The following is a 21,051-nucleotide window of genomic DNA, read 5'->3' as shown; positions in this document are numbered from 1 at the left end:
GTGGGGGAGATGGAGAGATATGAGTTGGAATAATGTAATCATGAACTGCAGACAGAGAAATACTGGTTAAAGTGAAGTGTAATGAATATATGACTGAGGCAGAGGCATAAAAGACTGCTTAAAGAATAAAATCTGATGTATTTTCACACCTACCAGGCATTAGAATGCACTCTCAAAATAAAACCAACCAAACAAAAAAACAGATATAATTTCAGATTATTTGAAGAAGAAAATAGAATTATATAAAAACTTTTATTAAAAATAGTCCAGAAGTGCAGAAACAACACACACATATAGCTCTGGGACCACGCTCTATGTGAGTTGTTTTGTTTTTACTGGCTTTTTGAAACCAAACAAGACAAAGACTTACCAGAACAACAACAAAAATCATCCTGTGACACAGAGAATTTGTGTGTGGGTGACAGTAGGAAACGACACACAACTCCAAACTCATACAGGCCAAGGCTTGTCCTTCTGGTATTTCTTTCATCCCCCAGCTGAGATCTCCCTGTTCCTGCAGCTGCCTGGTGGGGGATATCAAACCAAAGACATTTCCATCACCCACTGCACCACTCCTCTGTGCAGAAGATTTTTCCAAGTGCATCCAACCAGACTGGAACACCAGGCAGACTCAGCAGTGGCTGTCTGGGGCTCATGTAAAGGCAGCCAGGCTTTGTAAGCCTCGATTAAAACCCAGGGAGAGATTCAGCTCCATTATAACATCATTCCTTTATCTGATACTCACAGTTTGTATGTCATTAAGTGAATGTGTTTTGGTTTCTGGGGGATGCACACGGTGCAGGCATTGAGAGACTCGGCACTGTTTCCTACAGATCATGTAATGGGAAAATTAAAATCTGCCTGTACTGAACATGGAATCCCCCTGGCAGAGTCAAGGAAATTAATTTTAAATAAATAGGGTTAAACACCAAAGAATCTCCATCTTGTTTGGGCTAGTTTTTTCCACAAGAAATCATGTTGCCAGCAGCATTTTTACAACTGGATTTATTTATTTTTTTTAAAAACACTGGCACAGGCTGTCCAGAGAAGCTGTTGTTACACCATGCCTGCAATCAATCACAGGCAGGTTGGATGGGGCTTAAACAACCTGATCTAGTTGATGATGTCCCTGTTCATTCCAGGGGGTTGAAATTGGAAGACCTTTAGTGGTCCCAGCTCAAACAATTCTATGATTTTTATGAAATTTCAGAAGCCTCATGTTGGCCCAGCTGACAATGTAAAGGTTGATACAGAGCAGAAAGGTTCCTGTCTTTCCCTGTGTATTGCTGCCAGTGAGTAACACACAGCTTGCAGCTGGTTCCTGAGGAAACAGCAGAGGTGCAGCCAGATACTGAGGGTGTGGCAGGGCCCCAGTGCAGTGTTTTGGGGTGCTGGGGCCCAAGGGCCCTTAGAGAGGCCCAGAGCCCTTTGAGGTCCTTGCTCCTCCTGGAGAGAGTCCTGGATGTTCCCTTCCTGTCCTGCATTTGCAAAGATTGACAAGCACCATTCCTCCTGCTTTTGAACCAAATGCAAAACCTCCTTGGAGACCTCCCCTGAGTTGTGACCCTCGTTTCCACTGTCCACACCCTCCTGCACCCACCTCACCCAGAAACTGAGCTGGAACATTTTTAACAAGATGCTGCAGATTCAGCACAGTAATTAATCTCAACAGCAAGTGCTGTCCACTTTTTCCTGGTAATTCATTTAAAGAGGGAAGTTAATTCTATTCAATGGAGCTGCCTTTCACCGCTTAGAGAGACATACAGGCTTTGAACATCCCCGAGTGAAGTGGTTCTGGCACAAACCTTCCTCCTCCTCCTCTATCTGCCCTGACCCCTACATCCCCTAGGGAATGCCACATGCCAGGGCTGTGTGATCCTCCCTCTCGAGGCTGATTAGCCAGAGCTGGAGAGTTCAGGGAGGTGAGAGCATCGGCATCCTCGCGCTGACGTTTGATCGCCAGCGGCTGCCAGTGCTCCCAATTAGCCCGCAAATGCTGCCAGCGGCTCACAAATACTTTAAAAAATGAAGTTTGACGAAAAGCCGCCTGCATTGCCTTTCTTCAACCCTCCCTGCCATATCAAAGCCTTTGAGAGTATCTGAGGACAACTTTTATAGCTGAGAAGGGCCCATTTGAGCGCCCTCTCATTAGTGCTGTGGCTGTGCTGCGCACTGAGCCACAGAGCATCCATCAGCCCACTCACCAGGAGCACTCCTGAACACCAGCAAGCGTGCTAGGCTGGGGAGTTACCTCTGAGGGAGCCACCAAAGGGCTTTTCAAGCAGAAAGGTCACCCAGCTCATTTGCTTCTAGGGGAGCTGATTAGAGCGGGAGCGTTTTGGGAGCCGCGGCACCCCGCAGCCAGTCCATTCCCTGGCTCTCTTTTCTCCCTCTGCTCACAGTAATGATCTGCAGCTCATCAGAGGGGGCTCAGCGGGGGAGGACAGCAGCAGCACTTATTTTAATAAATAAGATTGGTGAGCTGGCTTTGCAGGCTGCAGCTTGGTGATGGATGTGATGAATTTCGGAAGGGAAGATGGAGAGAGGCACAGGTTGCCCAGAGAAGCTGTGGCTGCCCCAGCCCTGGAAGTGTTCAAGGCCAGGCTGGACAGGGCTTGGAGCCACCTGGGATAGTGGAAGGTGCCCACAGCAGGGGGATGGCACTGGATGAGCTTTAAGGTTCTGCAGGGTAAGGCTGGCTGTGTCTCCTTGATCTTCTCCTTGATAAGTTAACATTAAAAACATCACTGGGGGCATTTCCCTGAGCAGTGATTCCAGCCTAAGGCCTGTGGTGGGAAGGCCCCATCTTTCTGGCAGGGCTGGTGTATTTCAGGGTGTGTTTCTGCACTGAGGAGGTTTTGGGGCAGTTCTGCTCAGTTTCAGTGTGTTTTTCAGGACTGGATGCACTCTTGGCTCTAAGTGACAGTAGCAGACCTGCTCCAGCTGCTGCTCAGGTCTAGGTCCCTACGAAGGAGAAATTATCAACAGTGTGTTTGCACATTAGTTAGGAAAAGCATTTGCATTGGGAAAAGAGAAGGAATGTCTTCAGTTGTTACTGCTGCAATTTGACAAGACTGTTAGAGACATCTGATGAAAATAGTGCCAGAAACATTGGCATGCCTATCTCCTTCCAAAACTAAAATGCATCACGGAATTAACCCTTCTTTAATGGAAAAGCTCAAAAAAGGCTGAAGGTGGAAGAAAATTCTGATAATAACTCATTTCTTTTTTTCTTTTTCCCTTTCAAAACAGCTCCTTGTTTCTCCAATACAATTATTTTGCATTATTATTTCTCATGTAACTATGAGGAAATTAAATATTTGAAAACACAACACAACATATAAATTAAACCAAATCTTTTGATTAATGCAAACCCAATGGTATTTCTTTTCCTCAATAATTTAAAAATGAAGTTGAGAAAACCAATTTCTTGTCTGAGAAGCCTCTGTAAAAGGGAATGTTTGGTATTTTGCAGCACTTCTGTTAAGTGCTGGACTGGTGTCAGCATCTCATTCTTTTAATGCTTAGAACAATTTTAACCCACCCACACTCCAGCTCTGAATTATTTAGGAGAAGATGTATCTTTCTAGACCTTCTCTATAGTCCCTCAGCAAAGTGTCTGGTTGTACTTGGCATTTCTTGTCTAGGACAATAATGCTGTATTTAAATAATGGTGATTGTGTCCAAAACATGTATGTCTTTGAAGCAAAGTTGGGCCATATTTTGTCCTCCATCCCTCACTCTTATGTCAAAAAAATGTAAGGGATTTCTCCTGTATGGAAATAATCTCAAAATGAAAATTAATGTAACTTCCGTGGGTGACCCCTTCTCTTCTTCAGCAGGCTTTTGTTAGGGAAGACAACTCTTCTATATGGCTACATTAAAATAGACAGGAAAAAATCAACTTATCTTTTTCTGAGTGTTTTAAGGTGTCATTTTAATGAGTCTGCCTTTCTGTTACTGCTGAAAATAAAACATTCAATGTGAGAAAAGAGTAAATATTGTCCCACAGGCAGAACGAGGCAACCAGAGGCAGAGAGAGAGAAGCCACATTGGGTGACAGACTGTGTGCAGCTGGATTCCCTATCCCAAAGCCAACATTTCTGCAGTGTGGAACAGGGCTACCTTCCTGACCCATTCTTGGACTCAAGTGGAGCCCTGAAGCCTTTGAGCACATCATCAGAGTCACGGAGGTGATTCCATGCACCCACAGTGAGGTTTGCACACAGACTGGATGTGAAGGAACTTATAGAGTGCAAAAACTGAGCCAAGTTATGCCAGATTCCTGCTCAGTTAATGCAGGCAGAGGTTTGGCAGTGTTTGAGCTGTGTCTAGCCCATGGTTCACTTGAGTAGGCTCCTTGGGGGAAATCTACTGAGCAGCAGCTGCTCAGCTCATCTTTCCTGGGAAGGCTGCTCAGGGACACACACAGGAATGGCAGGAGGAGACACCAAATCCCCCACACCTCAGAGACATTCTGTCTTAAACTTCTGCCTCAGGGCTTTCTGCACATTCTGAATCTTCTCTGTGATCACGGTGTCACTGAGGTGATCCCCAAACTTCTGCTTCAGCAGCACCCTGATGATTTTGATGCAGCGTTCGTCCATCATTGGCTTCGCCTCCCGGAAAGTGTTGCCCCTGCGCCCCGTGATGGAGTGGCTCTGGATGTAGTCAGAGGTGAAGAGTTTGTAGAGCAGAGTCTTGCAGGCTGTGCTGATTTTCTGGTCAAACCTGATGGTCTCTTTGAGCTGCTCCTTGGTGTAACCATTGAAGAGCTCCACCACCTCACACGGCTGTCGGTGGGGCTCCTCCTGGAAGGACAGGGATTCCAGCCTCTGCACCTTCTTCTTCAGAGAGAGGACATCCTGTTGGAGGTCCAACACCATCCTCTCCAGCTGCTCTATCTTCTCTGCCCTGAAAAATTAAATTTGCTTGTGTAAAAGCAAGAAGATACCATGTCCTCGCTATGGATGTTGCTCCTCCACCCAAGCAGTGATTAGACACCTTTTTCAAGCAGGGCAGGACAACTTCTCTGACAGAGTATCAGCCCTTCCAGCTATTCCTGGGTGAGGAATAAGGCAGAAGAGCACTTTTCAGTGCTCAGGAATGTTCAGTTTAACCCTCAACTCCCTCTTGACATGCATGCATGGAGACTTTGACACTCAATTTTCTTCTCAGTTGTAAGGAAAGACATAAAGCCTGTCTTGCAAGTCCCAGGACACACATATTTGTGGTATTAAACAACAGACTTGTGGGAAATGACAGTACAAGAACCATAACTTGAATTTTTTTGACACACATTTCTTTGGGAGAAAACAGTCCCTAGCATCACTTTATCACTGGATACTGGTCATCAAAGTAATGAACAATAAAACAAGGAACACACAACCATGTTTTGATTGTTATAGGCAAGAGCTTTGCAGTTTCTGCACTATTTTAAAACCTTCTTGCTTCTCTAAATCCGAGCCCTACCATCAGTAACACCTGGCTCGATTGTAAAGACACTCAGCAACTTTGGAGTTTAAAACTGCCCCACTTTGCCACCCATCTGTGATCTCACTGCTCAGTCTTGTAGTGAGGAGGAAAACACAGTTAGGAACAAGAGCCCTCTTCTGCTAATTACCTTTCCATCTCAACAGGACCAAAATTTCTGTGAACCCTCTCAAAGCCATCGGTCTCTTGCAAAGCATCAATCTTTCGCTCTTCACGGCTGGAAGAAACAAGCAAGTTAAACAGCACTGCCACAAACAGCTTTGTGCTAATGTTCATATTCATTCCTGAGGAGAATTATCTGGAATTATCAAAGCAAAGTCAATTCTGGTTTAATTTGCAACAAGAATAAAATAGATTAAGAGGGAAGATGAAGGGTTCTTCATGTGGACAAATTCCTGCTCATCTCCCTGGCACACAGATATGGGGGACCTCCCACTGACTCACCATGGAATCAGAACTTCAGAGCACAGGCTCATTTCTCTGCTGTATGTGTCCACACAAACTCATGTTATCTTCTGAGCTTTGGGTTTAATCTCTATGAGCATCTACTCAAAGCAAACACTGCCAGAGAATGGAGACAGAGTGGACAGAAATCGATATGTGTGGTGTCCTTGCTGTGCTTTCAGGTGTTACCTTTTCAGACAGATCTGCTGCTGGCATGGGGACAAGATGCCATCTGACTTCCTCTTCATTGGAAAGGCAACATAATCTGCAGCAGGGGAGAGAGACAAGCTGAAGAATCAGCTGTTGGAAAGGTCCTGAATCCCTCTGTCTCCAGAACAGATTATCTAAGCACCCCAGCTAGATTGCATGGCAACACATTATTTCATTTGCATAAACAGTGATCCAAGCAGGCTCTCCAGGACTGATCAATGGGGATTTGTTATCTGAAAAAGGTGGCATCTCAAGGGCTTATGTTCTCACTGCAAAAGATCTGGTGGGGGCAAGGCAAGCAGAGCCAATGTGTTTCTGGATGCTGCTGTTAGTCACCAGGTAAATAAGACACCAGCATATTTTCATAAGTACATTTAATGGGTGTAGTAGTGGGTGGAAAAATAGGGAAATAGGCAAATCTGAGATGGTTTGACTAATGGAGACACAGGGCTTTTGGGAATTTCAATTATTCAGGCAGGCATTCATTCATTCAGACTGTCTTTTGGCTTGGGGAAGGGAACTGCTAGCCCAGGAGACAGAGCTGGTGCCTGACAGAGCAGAGACCATATACTACATACAGGCATCACCCCTAAGACAGCCCTCCTGGAGGAGATCTCCTAGGTGGAAAGGACCAGAAAATGCCATCTCTAACCTCTGTAGCCCTGAGACAAAGCCCATACAGCCCCAGAGCAAAGCAGAGGTTTTTCTGGCTGCTCTGCAAGTCCCCATCCCACCCTGACACTCAGGACCAGGCAGCAGAGACAGAACCCGAGCTTACCTCTGGCACCCAGACCAGCCCTGTCCTCTTCAGTCTGGGAAGCTCCTTGCCCTGGCAGGGCCATGGTGATGAAGGTGGATGGAGGTGTGAAGGCACTGGCTGGCTGGGAGGGAGTTGCCAGCAAGCGAGGGCTTCCTGCCACACTTCCCAGGACACGTCTGTCCTTGAGGACGGAGGAGCTGCTGGCATCATGAGGCAGGCTGGCCTCAGCCACCCTCAGCAGTGGCTTTGCAGGATAAGTCTTGTCACTGGGGTATTTCCTGGATGCATTCCCTGGGGTCCATTTTGGAAAGGTTTTCCTGGATTTTTTTGGTGGGGATGGCATCATGTTGTGGACAGCTGGTTCCTCTTCTGAAACGAAGGGAGATACTCATGATGTGCAGTGGGGCAGCAAGGTTGTGTATCTTCCACTCCCACCCAATGCTTTATACACCAATTGCAGTGATGTGAAATTTATGATGGGACTACAACATGCTCAGCATCCTCCCACCCAAAAAGCCCCGTGGAGATAGAAAGTTGCAGTGCTCAAAAGCCCTTACTCACTTAACTTCTCCAGGAGCTGCCGATCTTCCAGCAGCTTCTTCTCCAAAATATCTTTATGCTCTGTGGGAAGAGAAGATCTTTCAGCACTAAACTCCTTCTTGGAAGGTTGCCCCTGAGCAGCCCCAAATTGCAAACCCAGGCCAGGGGTGTGTCACTTACCACTTATGCCTTCCACCACACCCCAGTACAGCCCACTGAAGCCGGGGCAGCGGGCCAGGACCTGCTCCCCCACCGTGTAGAGGTGGAAGGGCTTGCGGGGCTCCTTGATGTTCTCCATGTTGATGACCCGGCTGCCGTCGGGCCAGCTGATGAGCACGTAGAGCTTGGCTGACATCAGGGCTGCCCACCTGGAGCAGAGGGAACTGTATGGGAATGTCACCTCAGGGGTTTGGGCTCTCCAGTGGTTGGGAGTGTCCACAAGCGGTGCTTTACCTGGGGCAGCACAACCTGAAGATATAAAATACTTGGCCCTGCATTTCCTCTACCAGTTATTTCTCTGTTCCCATTCCCACCCTTCTGAGCTTGCCTCATCCTAAAGCCCTTCGCTAGGAGGCTGCCTTGGGTCTGACTGAGCACAGCCCCACATGCCTTCAGTGCATCCAAGCATCCTTGGCAGTGATGGCCATGCCAGGTCTCACCTGGGATCAGGTAGGGCCAGCCCTCACAGCAGACACTTTGAGCAGATGCTGAACAAGCCACTGAGCAGACACAGGCTGGTTCCTCTGCCCCTGTGAACCAGCACAGCTCAAATCACTTCAGTGGATCTACAGCAGCTTGCTCCAGCGCAGGGCTGTCTCTGTGATATCAAGGCAGTGCAGAGAAGAGACTCAAAAAGACCCAGAGGTATTCCAGGAAATGATCATTCCTTTGCCTGCACAATTATTTTCTCCAGTAAACATCAAAATGTTCTGATAAGGAGAACAGAAAATTGCCTTCATTTCCCATGGGGAAACTGAGGCACAGACCAGTGATAGGTATGTGTAAGGCAGTAAAGCAACAAAGCTGCAAGGAGCTGTATCCTAAGTCCTGACCCACTGCTTTGCCCACTGAGATGTCTTTCTGCTCCTGGAGCTGTGGACTTCAATCACTGGAGAAACTGGAGAGCCAGGCTGGTGGTGATTTCCAAAACCTCCTGTGCCAGAGGAGCAGCTGAGGAGCTGAGGGCTGCTGAGCTCAGGAGGGGTTTCTTTCCAGCTCCTAAGGGCCCTGGCAGAGCATCACCCCAGTCCTGCCTGCTCTGCTCAGCAGCAGGATTTGGCAGAAGGGTTCTGGGAACAGGGCTGAGCCCATGTGCTGGACACCAGGTGGAGAATGAAGTGAATGACACGGTGTCCAAAGAAGATGGGAGGGAGCTGGGGCAGGCAAAGGAGAGCTGGACCAGAGACAAGGTGACAGGAAAGGCAGCTAGGACCCGATTTATTTCAGTTTCTTGTTTTGTCTCCACACCCCCAATAAAGTCCTGCTTGGATTTGATTCCTCTCACTTGGAAGATTCAAGTTCACCCTGGAAAACCTTGTCCTTTCCCACCTCCACCACCATCAGCTGCAGCAAAGCTCCTTGCAGGAGCCGTAACTCTCCCCAAACCTGCTGCTCTGCCCTGCTGGCAGTCTCACACCTGGTTTTCTCCAACCCTTTTCTCCTCACTGATACACACCCTGGCATTGATTTTATCAGGAAGCACCACATACAAATTATCTGTGTGCTCCCCACATCCCCTTCCCTGCAGCAGGCAGCTGCCCCAGCCCTCTCAAAAACACAGGGAAGGCTACAGAGCACAAAATGGGATAAATGCATAGCTGAGCCCTCTCCCTCTCAGAAACAGAGCTCTGCATTCCAAACAGCAAACAACCCCAGCCCAAACAGCTCTCTGGAGGGGTTTTCCTTTAACATTTAAGGAAAACACACTGATCTTCCTTCCCCAAACCAGTTGTTCATTTACCCTTATGAACACAACAAAACTACATGAACACACAAACAGAGAGAGAGAAAAAAAGAGATCACAATCCTGATAGCAACAGAGCTGCTCCTTGCCTGGTTAGCACTGCTCCAGGTGTTGAGTCTTGCAAGATGTCTCCTGTCTCTCCAGGTCTCTGCTGCCTGTTCCAGGAGAGGAGGCAACCGGACACTTCCTTGCCTTGGGCTTGTCCCTTCACCACAGTTCCTTGTCAGGTCTCCTTTGTCTGGCTTGAAAAGCTCCCACCTGCTGTCCCCACTGCAAAGAAAAAAAAGAGCTTTTGCTTTCTTTTTTCCTGGTTGTTTTGTTTCAGCATTATTATTCCTGTTATTTTCCCATATACATATATTATTTTTTTCCTTAGCTTGTTTCAGGTCTGTTTCTTACAGGGAGAGAGAGCAGAAGAGAAGAGAAAAAGCCTTGGGTTTTTTGGAGCATGAATAAACCTTGCATTTCCATGAGTTATTCATGAATAATTCATGAAAATGCATGATTAATTCAGGTTCATGAATTATTCAGGAATAATTCTCGAACATTCCTGGTTAATTCATGCTCACACAGCGAGTGAGTCAGGCTCTAGGGCTTGGAGAATTCCTTTCTCCCTGAGACAGGAGAAGAGAGGCTTAGAGAAACTGCATTGTGCACTTGCTGTTTACTGCCTCTGTGAAGAGAACATATTTTGGGCCCTTTTTGAAAAAAGGACTTGAAGAAAATTGAAATGCCTGCAGCCTCCTGCCCACGGAGGAATAACACAGCACCAAAAGAAAGAGAAAAAAAAACCAAAACAGAGAGAAAGAAATTGGAATTGCTCACAGAGCAAAGCCTGGCAGCAAGTTTTATCCCCTTTCAAAGCATCTTTCTCCCCCCACCTCCAGATTTCTCCCTGGTTAAGATACATCTCACTGCTTCAATTTTTACCTGCTGTGCAAAAAAAAAAAAGAGGACCATCCACATGGGTTTCTCCTTGAGGAGTCAAAGGGAATTCCCATGTCACATGGCCCTCTGTCCCTCTGTGTATGTGTAGTCTTCTCCCAGGTAACAACCAACAGGAAAAGAGGAAACTGCCTCAATTTGTACCAGTGGAGGATTAGATGGGATTTTGGGAAAATTTCTTCACCAAAAGGGTTGTCCAGCACTGGCACAGGCTGTCCAGGGCACTGGAATTACCATCTCGGGAGGGATTTAAAAGAAGTGGGGATGTGGCAGCTGGAGACATGGTTTACTGGTGAGCTTGGCAGTGCTGGGGGAATGGTTAGACTCCATAAACCTAGAGAGCTTTTCCAAGCCAAAAGATTCTTGCAAAGGTCCTTGACTCAATGTCCCAGCCAGGGTGAGCACTGATCTTGGCACTGGGCTCAGCAGGTCAGGCCTGGTGCTCACACCAGTGCAGACATCAAGCTGGCCATGCACAGCTCTGTGTTTCTGCCAAAAATATCACTGCTGCAGCACCTGGGGTTCCCTAATGCTGGGCTTTTTATCCCTACTGCATGGAGGACCACATGGCATGGCAAAGGATGGATCCCCTGTGGCATTCAGCCTGCCATGAGCCAGGCAGGACACCAGCAGGGGAAGGTGCAGAGGGCTGTCTGCACAACCCAACCAGCCATCCTACCCCAGTCACTGGGTGAGATGGAAAAACAGATAGGGAGAAATTCCAAAACAGCACTGTCTGGTTTATCTTAGCCAAAAACAGCACTGGAGGTTGTTGGGAGAAAGGGAGAATTCAGATGTTCAGTGACACATTAGAAAAGGACCTTGATCAGATTCACAGAGTAAGAAAAATTCTGTATCCCTGATTTGCAATATTTATAGCTAAAAATGCACCTGTCATCCCAGGTAAAAGCAGATGTTGAATAGAGAGCTTGTTGGGATTAGGTAACAAGCAGATATGAATAGAAAAGCAGCAGTATGTGACTTCTGTGGAGTTCTGAATGATGTTGCTCAAGACTGAGAGCTGCATAGTAATAAGAAACGGAAAAGCAATGACAAGGAGAAAAATAATAGAGATACACAACAATGGAGATGAGATTGGATTCTAGTTAGGGGCAGGACTTGGCTCCAATAAAATCTGCCTGGGAAGACAGCTGTCTTAAACTAGCATTGTTTGCTTTCCATTGAAGAACAACAATATCCAAAACATAACAGATGAATATTCCTGGGGTAGAGGTTGGTAATTCAACTGAAAACTGCAGGAGAGGAAGAATTGCAGGAACCACAGGAGGAAGACAAATTGTAGTCTCATCAAACAACAGAAAAGTCAAGTGCCTGTGTATAAATTTACAGTGTTTGTGTTGAATTATTCCATGAAAATGCAAGTCTGAAGTGAACCTCAGGTGTTTGACTTCATGAAAATTAGCAAGCCCTGATTAGATTTCCCTCCCAGTTGGTAAATATGAAATCCCTGGGCAGATGGCTCAGTTCTGGGTGTAGGTAGAGTTACTGTATTCAGGAACCTGTCCTCTGCATCTCCCATTTTTTTGAACACAAGTCCCACACTGCGGCCCCCGGTGGCACCACGTCACCCTCTCTGAGATTTAGATTTCAGCCACAGCTGAAGAGAACAAAGGTTCTTTTGTGATCTTACCCAGAGACTCACCCGGGGAACAGATTCAGCAGCTGTTTGAGCACTGTCTGCGTCTTTATCCGAACAATCTTAATTATGTTTGAAGGGATTTAAAGTGCAAACACAGGTGGTTTTAATCCCCTTTTTCACTTAACCTTGGCAATGTAGCTCTTCTTTTGGCTTGGTCCAGCAGCCCAGTCATAGAATTCTAGAATGGTTTGGGCTAGAAAGGAACTCAATGACCATCTCATTCCAACCGCCCGCTTTCTATTATCCCAGGTTGCTCCAAGCCTGCCCAACTGGCCTGGAACACCTCCAGGGATGGAGTAGCCTTACAACCCTCACAAAGAATTTCTTCCCAATAGCCATCTAAACCTGCCCTCTTGCAGGCTGAACCCATTCCCCTTGTTCTGTCACTCCAGACCCTTGTCCAAAGCTCCTTTCCAGGTCTCCTTGAGCACCTTTAGGCATTGGAATGAGCTCAAACATCTCCCTGGAGCTTTCTCTTCTCCAAGCCAAACAGTCCCAGCTCTCTCTGCCTGCCTCCAGAGCAGAGCTGCTCCAGCCCCTTGAGCATCTTCATGGCCTCCTCTGGACTGCCTCCAGCAGCTCCACATCCTTCACCATTTCCAGAAAGCAGCCAGAATTCAATAACTGTGAAACAAGAGCTATATGGTTCATTAATTTTTACCAACATAATGAAATGACACAGGAACCCTCAATCCTTGTGCTTCCCTGAGACCAGCTCTGCATCCCTTCCATGCTGCTGGGAGAAGGAGAAGGCATCACCAGGAGGGATCAGCACTGCCAGGGCAAGTGATGGACAGAGAGCCTGTCCCTTGTAACCAGCCCTGTCTGGAGTGGCTGATGGAGTCATTAGGATGGATCTGGCGGACAGTTTCTCATTCCATGAGGACAAACTCTGGAGCATAAGGCACTGTCTGTACCCGAGAGCGTCCACCCGGTGGAATTCTGCATTTTTAATGAAACAAGTACAAGTCCCACCTCTGCCTGCATTCCAGGGAACAGTGAAATACGATCTGCACTAATGAGGTTAGAGTTAACTGCTTTTTAATTAATGTCTCTTTTCTAACAGGCCAGGAAGAAGCTCAGTTACACAGACATGGGGAGCAAAGCCACCATGAGGGGCAGCAAGTCCTACCTACCACACTTGTTAAATGCCTTCCTGGGTTTGAGCTCTTCCCTGTTATTCCTCATGTGACAGAAACAAGAAAAAAATGAGAAAATCAGAGCCTAAATGCACCGGGCACAGCTTTGCAATGGGCTCTGCAGAGAGTTTCCCATTTCCCTAATGCCAGTTCTTATTCCTCGTCTATAATTGCCCTGAATTAAGTAATACATTTTTTAGATACCAAGGTATTTTATTTCTCTTCAGAAAAAGAAGAATCCCCTTTGTAACCCCATCCCAAATCCCCTTTCTTTTCACCATAGCAGTTTCCAACCATTTTGCAAACCCTTTTATTTTCCAAGCTCTCTGTATTTATCAAACATTTGTGATTTACATCTGTTTCCCTATCTGCTTGGCTGGCTGATATATTGGGGTTCCTTTGTGAGCTTGGCAGTAAGACAGCAGCAGCACAGTGAGTGAAAAAAAAAAAAAGGGGGTGAAAAGATCAACCAAAAAAAGGGAAGGAATTTTAATTGAGGGAGGGCAGCAATACATTATGGCTTTTTAATATCCCAAATCCTTTTTCTGATTCTCTCAAGTATTTAGCATTAGCCTCTTTTTAGTATTCAAGGGGACGTGAAGGGGACTAGCAGGAATTAACCAAACTAAGGAGGTACCAGAAATCAAATAGATCATTCCCATGAGACAGAAAGGGAAGAAAGTATTTAACATTGTAATTACAGCTGAAGGTACCTGGGAAATATCAACCTGCTTAACTTTAGGTATCTGAGCAGCTCCTGAAAAAGTGGCAGGACTGACCACATTTTTTTCAATAAAGCACAAGCTTTAGTGTCACAAAATCACGGCCAAAAAGCAGAAAAAAACCATAATGTGTCACTTAGTAACAATCCCCGCTGCAAGGGATCCCAGCACATCGTCTCACAACAGGAGGAAATAACCCAGCACAAAAGGGCTGATGTGGAAAATTCATCTCATCACATCACCAGGGGCTTGCCACCCTTTTCCACACCATTCCTGGATGGAAAAGTGCTGCAGGGACGTGAGGTCCGTGCTTGGGGGCAGCAAATCTGAGTGTTGAGCTGGCAGGGTGCCTCCAGCTGCTCCTGCTTCTCCTCTGAGACAGCCACGAGTACCTGAGAGCAGCCCCAGCACCGAGAGAACGTCTTGTTTCCTGTTACTCGAGCAGCACAGCTCTGATTCCAGATTCTCCCCCGCTGCTAATTAATGAAATAAAATCAGGAGCACGTTAGCAGTTGCAGAAGGGACTCTCTGGTTGGCACACGCTGCTGCCAGCCCCTGCCATGGCATCCCTGCACAACAGAGCTCTTCTTCCTCAGCATTTCAGGGCTGGTGTTCCCCCTCACAATTTTTTCTCTTTCTGGAAGAAGGCATCAAAAGGAAGTTATTTGCATTAGGAGGGAATGTGTTTTGGGCTGATTTTGGACAAGAAGCCTGGTGGGACCTCACCTCTCTCCCTGATGCCTTGGGCTGCCACACTCTAAATGAGAGTTTCTGCAGCAGAGCCTGATCCTCTGCCAAAAGCATGAAACCCTCTGATTCCACCTCATGTGGCCACTGCACTAATTATTTCTCACAGGGCCTTTGATGCTGCTGAATAGCTCATTAATTTCCCTCTAAGCTGTCAGAGCTTTGGCTGAGGGCACAGAGGCCTTGCAGGCCCGGGTGTCTCCTGCAAGGCCACCTCGGTGCCACCACACAGGCAGCACGTGGCAGGATGGTCTCATCCAGGACAGGGATGCAAAGAGAATGGAAAGCTCTGTCAAGCATGCTGTAAAATCAGGCAGAGAAATTGTCCTTGACCAGCTGTCTCTCTCCAGGCCCTGCTTCCAGGGCTGGCACAGGCAAATGGGCTCTTTTGTGAATAGATTTGTCAAAACCCACGGGAGCAATTCCCATCCCAGCCCTGCCTACTCAAAGTGGCATCATTTTGGTACCTGACTACTTCAAAGGTGAAAGCAAATTCTCTCTAATTTGCTAAACTGACAAATTTACTCCTCTCAGAAGACAATCTCATTTCCATCTTCTACCTCTTTAGCTTTGTACACTCAGTCCATAAAAAGATTTTTCATTAATTTCTTCTCCAGGAAAGAAGAAATTGATCTTTTAATTGTGGCACTTTAAATTGGCGTGTTGACTACAAAAATCCACTGCTCATCACATTGAAGGCTAATCCAATCATGCCAATTACTCCAGTAATGGAGATCTTTACAAGATGGGTGGAAGGGCAGGATCAAAATTGGGAAGACAGCATGGCTTTAAATTAAGATATCTGCTGTGCATGGTGAGATAAAACATGACCCATTCAGCATCCTGTTGTTTTGACTTTCCACTCTTATCTCCTGCCAGCTTTTACCTGCCCAGAGCCAATTGTTTTGCTGACAGTCACCAAGCCCATGTGCCATTTGCTGAGCATCACCTGCATGAGGCCTCAGGTGCTCGCTAAGGAAAACTCACTTCTTCATATTCTTTGCAGAAGCAGGGAAGATCTTGCTTGCTCAGTTGGGCAGTGGAAGAGTTTTCTATTCAAACTTCTCTGTGTGGCATAATGGATGCATTTTTGACTCAGACAAATCTGTTTATTTTCTGCTCTTAAATAAAGACATGAGCAACACCACAGCAGAGGAAACACAAACAGGCTGTTACTCAAACACCATCTCTGAAGGGATTGTACTCTGCTTTTCAGACAAGATTAAGAGCTCAATTACAGTAGAGAAAGAGCCTTTCATTAAATCACACATAGAACATAATAAGGACAAATTACAAAGCTCTTCAGAAGGAAATCTGTGTCAGATTGCTGGGTAAGGAGGCCCTTTAGGGGGAGCCTTCGGTGGTTTCTCCTGAACTTCTGAAGAAATGAGTCCTACACACCTCATCTCACCAGGTTTTTGAGGAAAGCTCACAACCAGAATCTTATGGGGCACCCAATTCTTTGAATGCCTCTCTTCCAGCGACAGAGATGAGCAGTATAAGCAACCATCCCCTCATGTTTGTAATGAGTGGGGTGAAGCCTTGGGTTAACACTGATGTGCACAGTTTAGAAGTGTAATGGTTTATTCTGCTAACACAGGAAAAGCCCAGAAGTTCAGAGTTGTCTCAGTCCCATATTGGTAACAGGAGATAACCTGTGGAGCTTAAAGAATTTGAAGGCCCAGCAGCTAAGGGATGAATCAACTACCTAAAGCCAGACCCTGTTTCCTTCCAGCATTCCTGCCATACTCTCCTGTTTACAAAAGCCTCCACCAAGAAACCTGCAGATAAGGAGGTGAGAAAAGAACAGATTTAAGTCCCTCAAGTGGAGGAGACAGCCCAGAGACGCTCAAGCCAGAGAGTCAGGCAGAAATACCCACTGGCCTTTTGATTTGCAGGTGACTGTACAAGTCTGAACCTGGAGCTGAGGCACTGGATGCTTTTCCTTCCCCAGAAATCCAAGGTGCTGCATGGCAGAGCTCAAAGTGGACAGGAAAGGGTTACAGGGCTGCCCAAAATCCTGCACCTGGGAAAGGGGAAGTCCAGGTTCAGTCACAGAGATGTCACCACTTGATTTTGTTCCGTTGTTATTCTGCTCTCTTGGAATATATTATGGTTAATTAAAGGCAGATAGCTAATTGGATTATAAGCAGGTGCTGGTGAAAAAAAAGCAAACCGCTGTTCCCCTCTGAAATGCCAGACAGGAGTTTCATTAAAATTCCCTTTGAAAAGACATCCCAAAACCTCGTAATCTGTTGATGAATACACTCAAGGAAAAGTCAAGGAAAAAAGAACAAACAATGTTTTTCAGGAGGCTTCACAACTCAGGCAACTGCAACCCCCATCAAGCATTAGGATTGAGGATTGTCATTCCCACACCAGGAAACCTTTCAAATACTCAAAAACTTTCATTGAACAGCAGTGCCAGAATGCACAAAGTTGAACAACGATCCATGAAGGCCTAATATTTCTATCAAGGCTGGAATAAGATGAGTAGGAGAGGATGACTGGGGCTCTTCAAAAGCCAGACCACAGAGCTGAGGCAGGATTTAATCCTGATATCTCTCTAGTTACCCAGAAAAGGATCAAGACACATAAGGGAGCTCAGAAAGCCAAAGTGCTCAAAACAGCAGCATGTTGTTTTCACAGAGGGAAGAAGAGGAAATACAGCTGGATACTTCCTAATGGTCTTCTTTGGACTGACCTGATGTCTGGTGCAGTGAGTCACAGAAAACTTGGTCAAAACATGGGTGGCAGAACTGAAAATGTTCACTTATAAGTAATAGAAAAAATTAAGAACATATAGGAGTGAGCAGAGTCACAAGGACCTGGAGGAGAAAGAACCCCAAAAGGCCAGACATGATGTAATATCGTGGATAATGAGGGTAAAATACATGTTGCTATTCATCATGTATCTAAAGAATTATAGAATAGTTTGGGCTGGAAGGGACCTTTAAAGGTCACCTGAAATGACAGACTACTGAAAGAAACAGAAAAACAGTATCTTAACTGCCGGGGAAAACTGTATTGCAAGCAACCAAGATTAGAGGTAAAGCAGCAACATTTTATCTTTGAACCAAAGGTTTGTCAATAACTAACGCTGTCTGCCACTGAGGAACACACTAAAGCAGAATCTCTCAATTCCAGTTTTCCCATGCTGTGCTATCAAACCTCTCCATGCTCCCCAGCTCCTGCAGAAACTGGACTTTGTGATGTGACCCCAGCCCACGTGAAGCACCGCCTCAGAGAAATGCATCACCACTTTTACAAAACACAGCAGTTTTAACCTGAACATCAAGCAACACCAAACTTCTCTGGGAAGCACTGGGTGCAGGATGATCAGGGACAGAAAAGGGATGTGTCTGTGGAGCAGAGGGCTAGTTTAAACTCTCATTACCTTGCTAACAGCTGGCTTCATTAGTCTGCCTGCAGACAATCATAATTACTGGCTACTTCAGGGTGAAAAGCCATTTAATTTTATTAATGTTCTCAGAGCTGCAGACCTGTGAAATTATTTTTAAAGTGGCTTGTAAAGTTTGTCTTTTCTCATAGAATGTGTCAGACTGATAGACTGGGGTGTGAAATTTACTCCCCAGTAAAAGGGAGTTTGAATGCAGTTTAATAGCATTTGAAATGTTCTGCTCTGAGAAACTGTCCCCAAAGTCCAGGTGAACCTTTCTCCATTGGAACTCTTAGAAATTTGTGGAAGCTATAACTTTGGCATTAATTTTACAGGAGAATTTATTGCCCAAGGGTCAAGACCAAAGCCATAAAATGCTGCTCAACCTCTGAGTTTTCTCAAACCAGAGGTAAACTTGTATCTAAATGTCTGTTTGGAACACAGGACTACTAAATTTGCTCTAGTAGAATTCTGTTATAAAGCTTAGCCTGCAATGAAGGTAGACTTTTAGCTTAGCTTAGTTAAGTATTCCCCCTAAACCAGCATAAATTATAATTTCCCCACTATAATTCATAGTTTGTCTACTCCTAATTACTCTTTCTTCTTGCCCTAAGCACCACCCTTACTCATACAACAGGTTGATGGTTCCCATTAAATTTATTATTCTACAGATATATGTTGGATTAAAGTTTACCTGAATGAGAGTTTTATCCAGCTCCTGCCAGAGCTAATGGAGAAGATATTTCAGTTTATTCGAAGCAGCTGTCATCTCAGGAAGAGGCTCATGCTTAAATTAGAATAAAAGTTCTGCCAGAATCAGTATTCCTTTGTTTCCCCCAACCATTCACTAAAAGTCCTCAGTCACTTAAGGGCTTTTTAAGCCATTTCTAGTATTCACTACATGGCCAATTATTAAGAGAGCCCTGAACCTGCAGTGCACTTAATGACCATCTCTGACATATTTCTTACATGTATTTTCTTTCCACATTTTCTTCAACAATAGCTAACCAGGTGCCTTCCCCTTTTCATCTCCTGTTTAATCCATTTACTCTCATCCTCCATGGCACAGCACTCAATGTTTCCATAAAACCAGCCTGCACCAACCACTATTTCACAACTCACCCATAAAATCCCAATCTTTTACACTTCCACCTCTTCATCCACGGAGGGGAGTCAAGGTCAGCCAGATGCAAATGAGGTGTTTGAAGCAGAGGGGTGATGAGCGGTGATTGCTTGATGAGCACAGGAGGAGGAAAGGTCTTGGCTGTGCCTTGGTTTTTAAATCATCCTCAGTTGTGCTGGAAAATTGAGGACAGAGCAGTGATGCTCCTCTGACCAGCTTCCCCATGGCATCGTTCCTGTCACAAAGTCAAAGACAGGCAGGTCGCACATATTCTCTTATTCTTGACTCCTGCTGGGATGACAGCATCGAAAAATAGAAAAAAAAAAACAAAACCAAAACAAATTTACCAGGGATTTCCATCTTGTGAGCTCAGAATTCCCCACACTCTTGCACAGGGAAAATGTTCATCAGGCAAAGGATATGAGAAGGAGTCTCAAATTGTCCAAAATCCCAGTAAAAATATTTTTTCCTATGGAAACCTTCACCAAAGCTGGTCACACTTCAGGCCCTTTGTACACCCATTTCCTGATGTGCATCTCACAGTGAGGTGTTCCCAGTTCCCCAGGGACCCAACACAAACCCTACAGCCCCACAAAAACACAGCCCTGGGAGCTGCACCCTTCCCTCCAAACCTGGGTACCTGCAACAGTCACCTCTGTGCTGATCCGAGCCTGTTTCTCCCCTAAACAAGGTGATCAATTTATCCTTGAAAAGAGTGATGACAGCATTCTTGTCCTCTCCAAAAGAGCCATCATTCCACAACTGTGATCTCTGCACCGAGACTTTATTCCCTTAAAGTACCCAAGTGCACAGGCAGCATCAAGGAAGGCACTGAAGTGAGTCAAGTTTAACCCAAAAGAGCTCTCAGCTCCCTGTGAAAGCTCAGACGAGCAGTAGAGAAAGAAAAAATGCTCCCACAACTGTGGCATCTAAGCCACAGGGCAAGTGAAAAGTTGGTTTTACAGAATGAAGGAAATATAGAAAAAACACTAATAAACCACTAATAAAAGGTGAGAAAAATCCATCACTCCAAAAGGTAAATGAAGGTAAAGCACTTGAAGAAACAGAGGTAGATGGAGGGAAAAAAACCCCACAGTTAATAGTGCCCATGACACCCAGAGCCTAAACAAGCCCAGGGGATCAGGAAGGAGGTAAGCACGTGCTCCAAACAACAGTAGAAATGACGTGAAACCTCTGAAGGGAACAAAAGAAAGAGGCAGCCTAAAGAAAGCAAAAAATGCCTCCCCACCTTTCATTCCCTGCCCACGAGCTGTTTTGGTTTTTTTAATCAAGAGTTTCTTGTATCATGTGTCAGAAATCCAGAAAAATAAATGTCAGGAGTAGCGTGGTCTATTGCTTCCTGAACAGCAGCCAAGATATATCCTTGTGCAAATTATTCCATGCAGCACTCACATCTTTAATTGTCTCTTTTCCTCTTCCTGGGGAAGCAGAGTTAGTTTATCTACTGCAAGCAATATTTCTCTCCCTCCTCCCTGGCAAAGAACGAGCTTTTGGCAAGTGCTCACTGGTTTACTTAATGCTCATCACACCCATGCAAAGGAAAGTGGAACAGGTTAATTTATCACTTATTACAATGATTAACTTGCCCAGCTGCTGGGTTCAAGAACCCCAGAGTGCCTCAGGTTATACGGAAGGAAAAGTTCCACTGAATTAAGCTGCTGCCACACTGGCCCTCTTTGCCTGTCAAACACATTCAGCTGCTCTTGCACTGCCCTGTGAAAATCCCCCATAAAACAGGAGTGAAAATCCCTCCTCACCTATGAGGAAGCACAGCTGGGTTCTGCTCAGGGCCTTTCAAACTACCTGGGGTATTTGTGACTTCCCCTTGCAAAGGCAGCATCTCAGGAAAACTAGAAGCTTCTCTTCATGGACTCACAGGATGTG

At 45.8% G+C, this 21,051-nt stretch overlaps 1 protein-coding gene and 1 long non-coding RNA gene across 3 annotated transcripts; both read right to left on the bottom strand.

Annotated features, from left to right (window-relative positions):
- Positions 1-3,920: 3,920 nt before the first annotated feature.
- LOC148182817 (uncharacterized) lies at positions 3,921-8,262 on the bottom strand. The gene is made up of 6 exons (XM_088064586.1): positions 7,628-8,262; positions 7,469-7,528; positions 6,926-7,276; positions 6,127-6,202; positions 5,624-5,710; positions 3,921-4,914 (listed from the first exon to the last, which is right to left on the bottom strand). The coding sequence occupies exons 1-6, from the start codon at positions 7,800-7,802 to the stop codon at positions 4,467-4,469; spliced, it is 1,197 nt and encodes a 398-aa protein (XP_087920712.1). The 5' UTR covers positions 7,803-8,262; the 3' UTR covers positions 3,921-4,466.
- An 8-nt stretch (positions 8,263-8,270) lies between these two features.
- LOC148182816 (uncharacterized) lies at positions 8,271-20,648 on the bottom strand. Of its 2 annotated transcripts, none has more exons than XR_015774152.1 (3): positions 20,560-20,648; positions 19,146-19,434; positions 8,271-9,680 (listed from the first exon to the last, which is right to left on the bottom strand). It is a non-coding gene; the product is annotated as an uncharacterized LOC148182816 (long non-coding RNA). The 2 variants fall into 2 exon arrangements; XR_015774153.1 differs by lacking the exon at positions 20,560-20,648 and adding an exon at positions 20,396-20,537.
- Between the last annotated feature and the right edge of the window lie 403 nt (positions 20,649-21,051).

This window comes from Pseudopodoces humilis, chromosome 19 (genome assembly GCF_049639895.1).
Source record: "Pseudopodoces humilis isolate 2021_Gansu_Grassland_sample_001 chromosome 19, ASM4963989v1, whole genome shotgun sequence".
In the NCBI taxonomy this organism is placed as follows: Eukaryota; Metazoa; Chordata; class Aves; order Passeriformes; family Paridae; genus Pseudopodoces; species Pseudopodoces humilis.
Note: the sequence above shows the minus strand (reverse complement) of the source record. Positions and strands in the feature narration are given on the sequence as shown.